Source organism: Agelaius phoeniceus, chromosome 9 (assembly GCF_051311805.1).
Source record: "Agelaius phoeniceus isolate bAgePho1 chromosome 9, bAgePho1.hap1, whole genome shotgun sequence".
Taxonomy (NCBI): Eukaryota; Metazoa; Chordata; class Aves; order Passeriformes; family Icteridae; genus Agelaius; species Agelaius phoeniceus.
In genome coordinates, this window is record NC_135273.1 from 6,099,990 (window position 1) to 6,113,900 (window position 13,911).

Below are 13,911 nucleotides of genomic sequence, written 5' to 3' on the forward strand. Positions count from 1 at the left end.
CTGTTTCTCACCAGATGAGATCCTGGTCCTGGGTTGAAATGGAGAAGAGTTAAGGGAGAATTAGAACAATAGACAGGAGCTGGATGGGGATTTATAATTAAATGTTCTGTAAGCACTTATCCTGATTTTTCTGCTATCTGAACAAAACAAAACCACTATAGATTGTTTTACAGACTGGTTAGCATTTGTCTGGTATAGAAAAGGTTAGCAAATCTAACACAGGAATGAAGAAACACCCCAAATATTTTTGGGTAGCTGAAATACTAGTAGAAGTTTGCTGCAGTTATCTGCAGGTAAACCCTTACATCTAACTTATTGGGATGCTAAAATTTCCTTTGAGATGCTCACACATGTTTGTTTACTTTTTAAAATGTGTAAATCCTACTGAAAATAGCCATAGTGGGTGAGTAAAAATTGGAGCACCAGTGGAAAATAAATTTAAGTAAAATAAGATCCTTTGTGCTACAAGCTAAATGCACATTTCTAATCCTAACTTCATTCGCAGGTACATAGCTGAGACCCTCTAGTGGCATAAACATTTATTTGCCTTCAGCGTGTGATTAAAATTCTATTTTACCGTCACATTATAGCAACGAAATTACAGGTAGTATTTTTGGACACTCCGGGGGCTCTGGAAATGCTAATCTAGGATTAGATACTGTGCAGGTTCATGTTAATGAAAGTAAATTGATTTTTAGATGTGAAGGGCAATTATAGATGCACTGGAAGGAGAGGGGAATTTTTGAAAGGATATTCTGGAACTAATTACTACCAGTAAAAAACACACAAAGACCAACGTAATACCCAGGGCAGCCAATGGGGATAAAAGCTTCTACATAAATCTGTCATGACCTAGTAGTGAAGACTGTTTAAAAACAGTGATCTCCACTTAGCTTGTAAATGCACATCGCCCTCTTTCTCACTCATATATTCTCTCTCTCTCTCTGACACACACACACAGACACACGCTCCTGGATTTGCAGAAGACAGACATCTAGGGCACTTCTTGGCATCCACAGGAAAATCATATGGGATTAAAAACCCCCAGCAGTAAGTACTCACTGTATTAAATGTTTATTAAGTGGCATGCTGTCAAAAGCTAGATTTAATAGTAAATACAGGAGGACTTTAATGGAAATTGGTTTTATTTGATTTTTCTTAGGATTTGCTGAAAGCTGCCTCTCAAGGGTTACAAGTTCACCTTTTGCTTTTCCAGCTGCTTGTTTACTACCCATGTGGCAACCTCTGGACAGGCAGTGATCCATCTGTTATCCCCCCTGATTGAGTGCAGGAGCAGCACAGTGCTAACTACTCCACTCAGCTGACGGCGGACAACAAAAGGAGGAAAATGATGAATTCGGACAATTTAACCTCCCAAAGCTTCCTCTCTGCGATTCACAGCAACACCAGCAATTTATTCTCAGGGCTCCAGTTTGTTCAGTCCTTCAAGCCACTCATCATCCCCTGCTACTCGCTGGTGGTTTTTATTGGTGTCATCGGGAATTACCTTCTCATCTATGTCATCTGCAAGACAAAAAAAATGCACAATGTCACCAACTTTCTGGTAGGCAATCTGGCTTTCTCAGACATGCTTATGTGTGCCACCTGTGTGCCCCTGACCCTGGCCTATGCCTTTGAGCCCCGGGGATGGGTTTACGGGCGTTTCATGTGCTACTTTGTTTTCCTGATGCAACCTGTCACGGTGTTTGTGTCTGTGTTCACCCTGACTGTCATAGCTGTGGACAGGTACTGTGCCACGGTGTACCCCTTCCGCAGGAGGCTCACCATCCCCATCTGTGCTTACATCCTGGCTGCTATTTGGCTGCTGAGCTGCACTTTGGCTGCCCCAGCCTTGGTGCACACCTACCACGCAGAGTTCCCGGAGCTGGACTTCTCCATCTGCGAGGAGTTTTGGTTCCACATGAAAAGAGATCGCTTGGCTTACGCCTACAGCACCCTCATCATCACCTATGTATTGCCTCTGGCTGTCATCTCCCTGTCCTACCTGAGGATCTCAGTCAAGCTGAAGAACCGTGTAGTCCCAGGCAATGTCACCCAGGGCCAAGCTGAGTGGGACAGAGCCAGGAGGAGAAAGACTTTTCGCTTGCTGGTCTTAGTGGTGGCAGCCTTTGGAGTCTGTTGGCTGCCCCTGCACATCTTCAACATGATAAAGGACATTGACATCAGCTTGATTGACAAGCAGTACTTCAACTTCATCCAGCTGCTATGCCACTGGTTTGCAATGATGTCTGCTTGTACCAATGCCTTCCTCTATGCCTGGCTCCATGACAGCTTCAGGGGAGAGCTGAAAAAAATGTTTGCCTGGAGGAAGAAGAAAATTGGACCCGCTACAAACTGCATTATGGCCAGTGTGGTGCTGTAAATGAGAGCTGGTGGGAGTGCACCTCCTTTGTACATGAACATTGTAAGTCTTTTCCGCTTTTAATTAGTCCTCATTCCTGACATTTGCCCTTAGGGCTCAATTATAACAACACAAGTCCCATGTGCACCTCCACTTCTAATGGAGAATGACAGGCAGATGTCATGCCTCAATAATATCTTTATTGCTTTGATTGGAGTTAGATGCCAAGGTGATCTAAGCACAATAAAATACAGGGGTCCTTTCTATCTGTGTTAGATATTACTGTCAGTACAAACATGGGTTTTGGGGACAAAGAGAAGCAAGGATGAATAGGAAACCTAAATATCTCAAAGAGGGAGTGTTTTGGATTGGGTAAAAATTAAATCTGTGTGTCTACCCAGAGTCCATTCCTTAGCACAGGCTCTAGGGTGGAGAACTCACAGCGTTCCTGTAGCCCTTTTTGGGATAGGGCCAAAATTTTTCCTCATGCAGCCCCAATTTGCTGACCCTACTGCAAGTCAGCTGTGTTGTCCTCACAGCCTTGACAGCACCAAGGTGAATTCCATCATTCCCTGAGGAGCTGATTTTGACATGTGTCAATGCTGCCCTCAGCTTTGATCTCCAGAGAGAGCCAGAGGCTTTGGCACTGCCCTTCTAGAGGTGCCCCAAGGGACAGAAGGGGCTGTGGATATTGAGCCAAGCATGAGCATTGCATGGCCAGTCCAAGAAAGAGCTGCCAAACACAGAGGATGAGCAGGTGCTCTCCTTTGGATGAGTCTTTTGGGAAGAAACAATTTCCTTTGACATTCACCTTTCAAAGGGAGTTAGAAGCTATAATCAGCCTAATGGTTTCTAGTTTCTTCCTCCCTGAAAATATCTGGTATAACAGTTAAGTGCAGAGGACAAATTTCTGAGAGGTTTCTTCCAGCCTGCTCAGCTGCAATCTGGGATAGCATGAGAAAGTTGCTGGCACTGAACTGCCATCAGGCAAAAAAGCAGCACAATCCAGGGGCAGCTCTGGCCATGGTCAGCAAGGGAATCTCTCTGACCACACCTGCACAGAGACTTCTCTGCTGGGAGCAATGCAAATGGACAGGAGGGGACGGGGAGAGAGAGGATGGCTGCTTTAGTTTGTAAATCTAATCCTACTGTGAATCTGTGAAAATCATTTTGCTCGTCGTTTTTCTGTAAAATTAATCTGATAAAAAACGCCCCAGATCTGAATGCACATCCTGTGAAAAGTGTTGGGAAAACGTTTGAAATCCCATTTCACAAACTTGCTACAATTTCAAGTTGTTTTAGTGCTGCTAATGAGGACATTAAAAGCTGATTACAGAGGCACTGAATGAAGAAGGTCCATTTAAATTGTGTATTACTTGCATTCACTCTGTGATTATGTGTGTCTGCCTTTCCTACCTCTATTTAAAGATTTGAGTGACCTTCTAAAGAGTGTTTTGCTTTTGCTGAATTTCAGGAAATGGTTTTTCCTTGAAGCTCAAAATAGTAAATTATTGGAATAACTGGCCACTTTGAAAAGGCAAAAAGCCCACTTCCGAACAAACCAACCTAATTTTAAAAGCTTTTCAATCTTATTTTCAGGACTCTTTTAAAGAGTACAGAGAGCAGGACACCAAGGGAGCACTGAAACAACAAAGCAAAAAGCAGCTTCAAATAACAAAAAATCCTGATTTTTAGAGATTTTTCTTCTGTGAAATTAAGTAAATTCAAACTGCTATTTTTTCAGTTTGTAGAAGTCAATTAAGATTGACCTGTACAAACTGAAACTGTCTACAACCTCCTGTGCTAAATACAGACAGTGCTGTCACCCAGAGGGATCCAAAGCCCAGTGGAGTCTTCCCAGAATTCTAAACCACAGCAGTCCTGGGATTTTTTCCTCCTTACACATCATATTCTCCCCTCATTTGCCATCACTGCAGTTTGACTTATTCGTGTTCTCTTGAACGATAATGACTGGGGATGGTGACTGCCAAGAGCTGCATGAAGCAAACAAGGATTTCTCTCTCTATTTGCTTTTCCTTGAGACAGAAATGAAGGGTTGCTCAGTGCACAGATTGTTCCCACAGTGACAAATGCAATCTCTCTTCAGACTGCCTCTGGAGCTGCTCTCAGAGCAGTGCCAAAGTCTGGCAGCTCCTGGAGATGCCCAGCACAGCTGGCACCCTCATCTAAGTGCTGGTTTAACCTGTACATGCCCTGATTCTGTCAGGATGTGAATTTGCAGCAGAAAGCTCAGAGCCTGCCCCCATTTCAGGCCTTCCTCACAAGCAGGTTTTCAGATGCACCCTGGAATTATCTGCATTCCCCAGCTCCTGAAGCTCCTTCTCTGTCCTCCACAGCCTCCTTGGTCCACCTCAGTGGTCCTGTAATGCCATTTTTTCAGGCTTTCTGCACAAAGGAGGTCCAGTCCTGAGCTAGAGGTCTGGGGGTTCCATAGGGCAGAGAACAAAGCACAGCCACATTCACTGTGCCCCAATTCTGTTAACTGAGCCCCAAGAATCTCTGCCCAATTTAATTATTGTTCTGTCTGATATCCAGAGCAATAAACAGTAATGAGATTTAGAGGCATGTTGATGCACTTCTGTAATCCAGTTATTCAAATAAATATATTGAAAGCTGTCATGTGAAATGCTCTTGCTAATCTCCACCCCTCTCCAGGGAACTTCTGCAGTTCTTGGAAGGACCAGGGCTCATCACTGAGGCATTTTTGGTGGAATATTTTTTAATTGCTGTTTAAGAAATCATGGCACGCTTTTATTTTGTAGAGTAGCTTGGTTCAAAACTTGATAAACCTATTAACTATTGTAGTGCTTGATCAAACATTAACTACTCCCTGTGGCCTAGAGTGGGGCTGGCATTAAAACTCAATGCACTCATAAAACACATAGAAAAATAAGGCAGTGTTTGATCAGGAATTAGATTAGAAAGTGACCAAAGCTCACTAAAGCTGAGTTCAGGCAACCGAAGGAAAATGATAAAACCTCAGTTAGGATCAGATAGAGTTGGTCTTTCCCTCACTTCAGGGATATCTACTCAGAACAGTCACCAAAAACCAACGTGGTGATTTATTTAAAGCAAATGCATTGCTTTAAATAAATGTTCCTCGGTCTTGGCTGAAGAAAACTCAGAGTTGTATTTGCACCAGGTCTGGGGAAGGTCAGTTTATCTGGGGGGCAAAAGCAGCTCCTGCCATAAGGGCATCCCTCACAGGAGCAGGGTGAGCCTTTCACAGCTGACAGATGCACTGGGGAGAGCTGGGGGCTTTCCAACCTGCTGGACAACAGGTATAGTTGTACCAGAACAAACTCTGTACAGTTCTAATTCAGCAAATTTTCCTTGTTGAGGTGTCAATGGTGAGTTGTAGTTAGTTGTTTAAGGTGACAGAAGCTGAAAATGGTGCCCCTGCATCTGGGGATAAAAAAAATGTGAAAGAGAACTGTACAATGCATCAATCAATCTCCCCAGCAGATGAGAAGAGGGTAAAGACAAAAACAACATTCTGTTGGTAAAGCCACTGCCATTTGGCCATTTCTGCATGAAGAAATGTAGTACAAGCTTTTACCTTCAGCCCTCCCCTCTCACTGCTCACAAACTTTTTCTTTTCTCAGGAAAAAAAATTCACATTACTCCTCCTTGCCCTGGAGAAAAGGCTGCTCAAGGATCAAAGCAAACATTTCTGCCTCATGGAAGGCATACAGAGAGGGAGAGATTTCTAAAGGGAAAAGGGCTTCTTAAAATGAAGAGTACCCTCTTCTCTCTTTCTGCAAGCCACACAGGCTCTGAACTGAGCCATTTGCTGTGTGGATTTCCAGCTGGCCTGGCCTGATACTTACAGCTCTGGCTTTTGTGTTTACCTCAAGTAAATACTCTCCCCATGCCCAGTGACCTCATTTTGGGTCACAACCATCACTAACTCTGATCCTTTGCACCTGATTTCCCTCCACAGCAACAAGATGCTTCACTGAAAGTCCCAGAGAGGAGCTGCAGATGCATCTGAGGTATCCATGGGACTTTTCCTTTGGAAATAATTTTCACAATCCCTGTCTCAAGAGAAGGTTTGAAGTCTATTAATGTGTAGTGACAACCAGATGGGACAGGCTTCTCCAGATTGATTTCAATAAAATTTTCTATTATTTTTTTCTCTGCTCCCTGCTCCCCTAACTCTCCCCCAGACTTTTGAAGCCATTGAGCAGCTACTCAGTGGAAGCAGGACCCTCAAGGCTGTTGCCACCTGAAATCAGGAATATTGGAATTTTCTTATTGTTTTATTATTTTCTTGCTCCCTGGGGAAGAAAAAGACATCTGAGTGCTCTCTCTTTTAGGAACCCACACAGGATTACACAGGGATTGGATATTAGGAAAATTTTCTTCTCCAAATGGCTGGTCAGGCATTGGAACAGGCTGTCCAGGGGAATGGGGGACTCACCATCCTTGGAGGGATTTAAAAGATGTGGCACCTGGGGACATGGTTTAGTGGGGGGTTTGACAGTGCTGGGTTAACAGTTGGACTTGATGATCTTAGAGGTGTTTTCCAACCTAAATGATCCAGGAATAACTACTTGATAGTCAGGCTGCCTCCCTAGAGGGCAAAAAGTGAGAGGTAAAGGGCATGAAGCTCAAATGTATCTCATCGGGAGTTATGTCCCTTTAGGATCTATAAATGTACTTTCTTCACCAAGAAGTAGACAGGATTGACTTTCCCTCTCTACAGCTTGCTTTGTCAAATTAAGTCAATGGAGTTAGTAATCTATACAAATGATAAAGCACACACTCAAGAACTCCCCAGTTCGTGTCTTCAGCCCATTGGAAATCAATTTGAGATCTCTGCTACCTATTTGAAACTGACTGGGCTCTCCATCCTTTGCATCTTGTTTATGTTAATTATCACATTGTAATTTACCTGTGTTTTTTGTTTGTTTGTTTTTGTCGGTTTTGTTTGTTTGCTTGGGTTTTGGTTGTTGTTTTGGTTTTGGTTTTTTTTGTTTGTTTTTGTTTTGTTGTTGTTTTTTTTTTTTTTTTTTAATTTCTGCAGGGAACATCCAGAAGGAGATGATGCCAAAAATCTCTACACCTGCATTTCCTACAATTCCTACATTTCCATGAGGCGCAGGAGCCAAGCAGCAGCAGGAGGACTGCAAAGAGAAGCCTGCATCTTTCAGTGTGGAGATGGGCTCTGCCTCTCCTTCTGAGCACAGCTCTGGACCTCCAGAAAACATGCTGGAAAGGCAGCTGGTGGCTCCCAGCAGCAGGAGGGGTTTTAATGCTGTGCTTTGTGAGAAGCTGGCACTGGGGGTGGGCTGGGCATCACTCAGTGCAGCTCAGCTTCTCCCCAGCAGCATCAGCACAAAGGTGGCTGCTCAGCCCAGGGCAGCTCTGCTCTGGGGAGGATGATCAGTTCGAGGTGTTGTCTCTCTTTCTAGAGCTTCCCAGCCACTGGAGATGTGTTTATTTACTCCATCACACCCATGAGACAGGTGAAAACGAGAGAGCAAATGACATGGGAGCCACGGTGCACTGTCCCAGGCTGCCACCACCCACAGCTGAGTTTGTGACCTGCTGTGCTCAGGAGTGGGAAGGAGAAGCAACAGGTTGTGCTGTGAACCAACCTCAACTTGAGCTCCTGGAGGCAGGGCAAGGAAGAAAGCAAAAAACCAAATTTCTGATCTTCAAGCTATCAATAACCAGCCAAAGGGTGAATCTGTAATCACCCCAAGGCTGTTCCTGTACCAATGGAGGAGCCACTCAATCCTTCTGAGAGCGGGGTCCCTCACCTGTGGCGTGTCAGCTCAGTGTATTTGCTTTGTGGTGTCCTTCTTCCCTCCCCTCACCCCCTCAGTGCAACAGGGGCAAGCCAGGCAAAAGCAGGAACATCCCATTTCTGTGCAGTCCAGAGGCACAGGAGATGAGGGCAGATGCACTTGTGAAAGGGTTTTGTTAATAAAAGGAATTGAAAGGTTAGGGATGGAGTTCCAAGGCAAGTGTTCGGCCAACCCACTCCTCAGCAACTGGAGGAAACTCTGGAGGAAGCAAGATGACAAAAAATATCATGTGTAAGAGCTAGCTATGAGCTAAATAACCAATATATAAGACATACAAAGAATTTCAAATAATTACACGACAAAATTAACACTCAGCTTTGGAACGATTTCCCCTTGATTATTGAATCATTTTAAAATTCAACATCTGTTGTTAATATGCATAGATTAAAAAAAAAAAAAATCTGAAACCATCTGAAGCACTCGACAGCATATGGCAGACCTGTTAAATCTTAACAAGTCAATAATATTATCATTGTGAATCACTCCTTCATTAAAACATGTATTAATGTCTGTTGCATAAAATAATGTCTATTTGTAAAAGCCTTTTGTGCCACCCATGCAATTGTCACTTGTCACAGCTAATTCTAAATTGCTTTGAAACTACCTCCTCTTGGAAAACTGTCACAGACTGAGGACAGAGGAAATGCAAATCATCACCTGTCAAAGTTCTGACAACAACATAGAAAACGTGAAAGGAAGATTTTGAAGACCTGTGTTTTGCTGTAGTGACAAAAATGTGGGTTTCTTTGCTTTTAAGGCATTGTGGAAAGTACTGTTCCAAACATTTCTTACCCCCCCAAAAACCTTGTGTACAGTGTCTGACAAAATTTGCATTATTTCACAGTCCTTAACATTCTTTGCTTATTGCTAAATGAAGAAACTGTTCACATGATCAGCTTAATTTACAGTATTGAAAATAGGCATAATTAGGCAAGCACTTTCTCTTCCAGCTCTCACATGAAGTATTTAAAAACAGGGATGGAAGGTGGGTTTGGAGAAGGCTGGATTGACACAAGAATGGTGTTAAAATTTTTAACAGTTGTGAATGAAAACTAAATGAAGAGTGTCAGTACAGCTTTCTAAATCTGAAGCTATTTACATTCAAATATTGAGACTCAATGAGGTCGATAAAAGGTAATGTGGAGTTTTACAATTTCACTGAGTTTCACAATTTACCTATTTAAAAATAGTTGCAGAAATGACAAACCCTACAGATTACTCTAAACTACATTAGCAGAAGGACAATAGAATACAAGGGAAGTTCCAACCTGTTTTCTGTTATACAATATTCCCAAGTTCCCTTTTGGGAATTAGAAAAACTTTGTTTTGTTCCCCCTCTAGATCAGAGGCCCTCAGGGATGCAGCAGTTTCTCCCTCCACACATTTTGTACAGTTTCTAGGAAGAATCCCAGATCTGAGATATCTCCTGCTAACAGCTCTGGGAGATTGGAGTCCATGTGGCACAAACCATGGGGCTAAGCACAAATACATGCAATTATCATCCTAACATACAGCTAAAACTAAATTCTTAACTGGAGCTAGTAGGTTTATCAAGCATCACCTCCTCACAAGAAATTAATATCAGTTTCCCTTCAGCATTCAGCATTAAAACATTTCATAAAGTGGCTGGGTCTTTATTCACCAAAGTATTCTTGTAAATTATTCCTTGTTCCCTGGAACCTGCTAGTCAGCTGTTTTCTCACCAATTCTCTCCTCATTAGAGAAACAAAACCTGTTTTCCCTACCTCCAGCAACCCTTACATCCCATTTCCCAGCAGAACTCAGCCTCTGGTGAACACAGTGCCCTTCCATCACCATCAGTTGCCCCCCCAGCCCAGCAGGCAGAGCCTTTAAGCACACACAGGACCCCCCCTGCTGAAAAATGACAGTGCTGCTGCAGGCTGGGGTGGGTGGGAGTGCTTTAGAGAGGGTTCAGCTGATTAAACAACAAGTTCCCCAAGGCTGTGTCATCAGGAGGTGCAATTACATGAAGTCAGGCAGAGCCCACATATGCAAGACAGTGATTAAAATAAAATAAGTATCTGATACTCATAAAGCAGCCAATTAAAAAAGGCTGCTTTATTAGTAAAAAAGTATTTCCTAATCTCCATGGAAAATTAATACAGAAAAGAATTAATGAAATTTGATAAAAAATATTTGTGGGTGTATGAAGAATTTGATATTACCCTTATTCTAGACCTCCCATTTCTCTCAGAGTCCTAAAATGCTGTCCATAGTTGTTGTGTTGTTTCTAAAAATGGTTCAGATTTCATTCCCATGGATTTATTGTCCCCTTTTTTGGTTCCAAGTGGGTCTCTTGCTCCTACTGATATCACCTCACCTATTTCCTCTTGCCCTGGCCATCTGAACAGGCAGGTGAGGACTACACAAGCTTCAGGCCATGTCCTGTGTCTCCTGTTTGCAAACCTGGGATCTGCCTGAGCAAGGAGTCCAATCTATACTAATTACTTTTCTCCCTTGTGAATGAGAAGGTAGCAAAGCTCATTCTGTGACTTTAAATGGTTTCTATTGCTTCCCCTCTGTCCAGGCCAAGGCCCATTCATAATGAGAACTGTGTTTGTTCTGAGAGGATTTGCAGTTGAAAAATCCATTTTGACTCATTGCCTTGTTTTCTTTCATTGCTCACAGAGATTTTGTGCTTTCCAAGGTTTTTTTGGCAGTTGAAGGTAAGCTGATAGACAAATCCTCAATTAGTCTTTTCCTTCCATTCTTAGAAACAGAATATATTTGCTCCTTTCTAGTCTTCAGATGCTTATTTACACCCCACGACTTCCCTAAAATAACCCCAAGTGGTTCTGACATTAATCCTGTCATATTTTTCTGCAGTATTTTGGGATGAGATGCATCAGGCTCAGGCAGTGTGAAACTTTTCAGTTCTCCAATACCTCCTTGTGCATTTCTAGGGAGGCAGTTATCCCAGCATGAGGGCAGTTAAAAAGGGGACTAGAGGCTCATCAACAAATATGAACTTAAAGCATGATGTTGGCACTATTCTGTTTAGTTTGCTTCACTCTGAGAATCCTGTATGCTTTTTAGTCAGTTGCAGTGGACTTGACATGCAGATGTTTTACTCATTTGAGTAATTAAAATGATTAAAACTGCTTTGAAATCCAGTTCTTTGCAATTACACACAGCTTTTCTCCTCCTGGCTTTCAAGTGAACAAATTTCCTTACACATTTCCAGGCTATTAACTATGGAGCCACAGATTCTGGCACTTGGGGCATCCCAGATAGGGGTACCTCTTAAAACCCCCCAAACTGCAGCTGTTTGCTGTGCTGTGGGGTACAGCAGTCCCTGATTCTGCCCTTGGTGAGCTGTGAGCTCCCTGTGCTTGTGGAGTGATGGATGCTCTTCCACTGCCACCTCCTGGACACGACCAGGGGCACTTGAGAGATGTGGTAATGAAAACATTAAACAAACTTGAAAATATATCAAATCAAAGACAAAATATCTAATTTTGACCACAAACTTTGACATTTTAAGTCTTTCACTCGACCCTCTGAGTCTGACCCCAAAGCACAGCAGTGGGGGCTGCTTCAGAGACACCCTCAGCACCAAGAGGTGACTGAACTCTTCTGAGATTTGCCTATAAATTATAGATTTTAAACTGCGTTTAAATATTCAGATTGACACTAAAAAGAATACTCACAACCCACCAGGAGTGGGGGGAAGGCTGGGGGTGAGGGCTGCATAAACCTGAAGCACTCCCTTCACCACACAGAGCCCAGTGAGGTCTCTGAAGGCATCCCCCTCTGACTTGGCCACCTGGCCCTAAAGATGACTTACTTTTAATTAAAACTGCTTTCAAAAGAAGATGCTTGATTAATGGCCTGGAAGACCTTGAAAATAGAGTCATTCCTGCAAGAGGAAGGTAATTAACTTTTTTAATCAGTAGGGGCTGACCTCAAGGTCTAGTGAAGGGAGTCATCAGCAAACTCACTCCCACAGACACATAGCAGAGCTATGTACTGGAGACCCCAGGGAAAGGCCTGGGAACTGGACTTGGTACACCCCAACCTGCAGAGCTGCCTCATAATCTCATCTCATCTCATCATCTCATCATCTCCTCATCATCTCATCATCCCACTGCCTGGCTGGGAGCAGTCTGGGCACTCCCCTGGGGCAGAGGCTCCTTGTGCTTTTTCCTCCCTCACCTCTAACATGAGCAAAGCTCTGGCTCTTCTCATCTCACCCTGCCTCAAAAAAGATAAAAACACCCAACTTCCAATCAGAGTCAGCATCAGTCTCTGCAGTAACTCCTCAGCAGCCCAGACTCCCCTCACTGTCTCCCAGGGAAGACCCTGGCAAACAAGCTCAATCACCAGGGCTAAAGGCTTTCCCTTGGCAGATGCCAACTGTCCTGCAGCACAAACCTCAACTTCTGCTTTCATGTTCCTCAGCTGGCACAGGTGGGGATGCCTGCCAGGGACAGTAAATCAGGTCTTGTCTGAGATTACAGTGAGCTCCTCTTGCCTTTCACAGCCTGCATCCTCAACCTGCTCTCTAATTCCCTAAAGGAGAGGGATTTATGCTTTCAGTTTTATCTCCAGTTAGTTAATGGTCCATTACTGTCAAAAGGACAGCAAGAAGTAAAATCTTACAGGATTTATGTTAAGTAAAACCCAAAATCTGCAGAAGGGAATGTACCAGAGAGAGGGCACAGGGAGCACACGGAGGTGCTTGCTGTGACTCTTGTGACTGCACTGTGGCCTGGGGCCAGCTCCAGAGCCAGGCAGCACAGAGCAGCTCTGGGTCTGCAGCCATCAGGACAGCTCAGAGTCCCTCCCCAGCATGGTCCACACCTGCAGAAGGAGGACACATTAGGGCAGGAAGGACAATTCAGGACAGCTCCTAATTCTAAACCCCTCACTGCCTCACCACCAAACCCTGCTGGCCCTGGACAGTCTGGGAGTGGGAATGTGAACATTAAGGCTGCTGTGTGACTTTCCAGCCATGCTGCAATCCTCTCCCTGCCAGCAGCCCCCAGTGAAGTCTGCCTCACCCTCTGGATGCAATCACACATCTTCAAGGAGCCCATTGCACACACCATGCAAATCCCTGCCAGCACTCAGAAATTTTACTGCCATTGCTTGAAACTGTTTCATCTGCTGAGCTTCTAAGGGATCATCAGTTTTTATATTTTTCCCCACTCCCTCTTCCTGCACACCTAGGAGCACTCATCCCCAAGGAAATCCGTGCTTGTCCAGCACAACTCTGTCTGCTGGCATAGACACAAAAAAGAGCTGTGCAAATCAGGACAACACAAACCAATAAAGCTCACTTTTATCCTACATATTTACCCTACCAGAAAGACAATGTGAAACCCCCAAAACTGAAAGATCATTAAAATAGAAATAACAAACAAACAAACAAACAAACAAACAAACCCGATCAAAACTCCCCCTACCAATGGGCTGCATCCATGAACACAACAGGACTTGTGTACTCCACAATGTGTTCTGTGCTTGTGCAGGACCTGAGGATCCAGTGTGCTCCACCCCTCCAGCCTCACCATGGGAAACAGGAGCACCACACTGGTTCCCACCAGTGGTGCTCTGGTGTTTCCCAGCTCTCCAAAGCTGTTTTATTCCTGTTCTCCTGACTCTTTTCATCTGATTTTAGTGCAAATCCCTTTGTATATCTCCAAGGAAAACCAATTAATATTTAATATGTGATATTTACAGCAAAGG

General features: G+C 43.8%; 1 protein-coding gene across 2 annotated transcripts; it reads left to right on the forward strand.

Annotated features, from left to right (window-relative positions):
• The first annotated feature begins 856 nt into the window (after positions 1–856).
• Positions 857–10,810, forward strand: PRLHR (prolactin releasing hormone receptor). 2 transcript variants are annotated; one of them, XM_077182824.1, is made up of 3 exons: positions 857–1,050; positions 1,163–2,425; positions 7,413–10,810. In XM_077182824.1, the coding sequence occupies exon 2, from the start codon at positions 1,349–1,351 to the stop codon at positions 2,381–2,383; it is 1,035 nt and encodes a 344-aa protein (XP_077038939.1). In that variant the 5' UTR covers positions 857–1,050; positions 1,163–1,348; the 3' UTR covers positions 2,384–2,425; positions 7,413–10,810. The 2 variants fall into 2 exon arrangements, with proteins under 2 accessions (XP_077038939.1, XP_054493730.1); XM_054637755.2 differs by having other exon boundaries at positions 1,217–2,425.
• Positions 10,811–13,911: the final 3,101 nt, after the last annotated feature.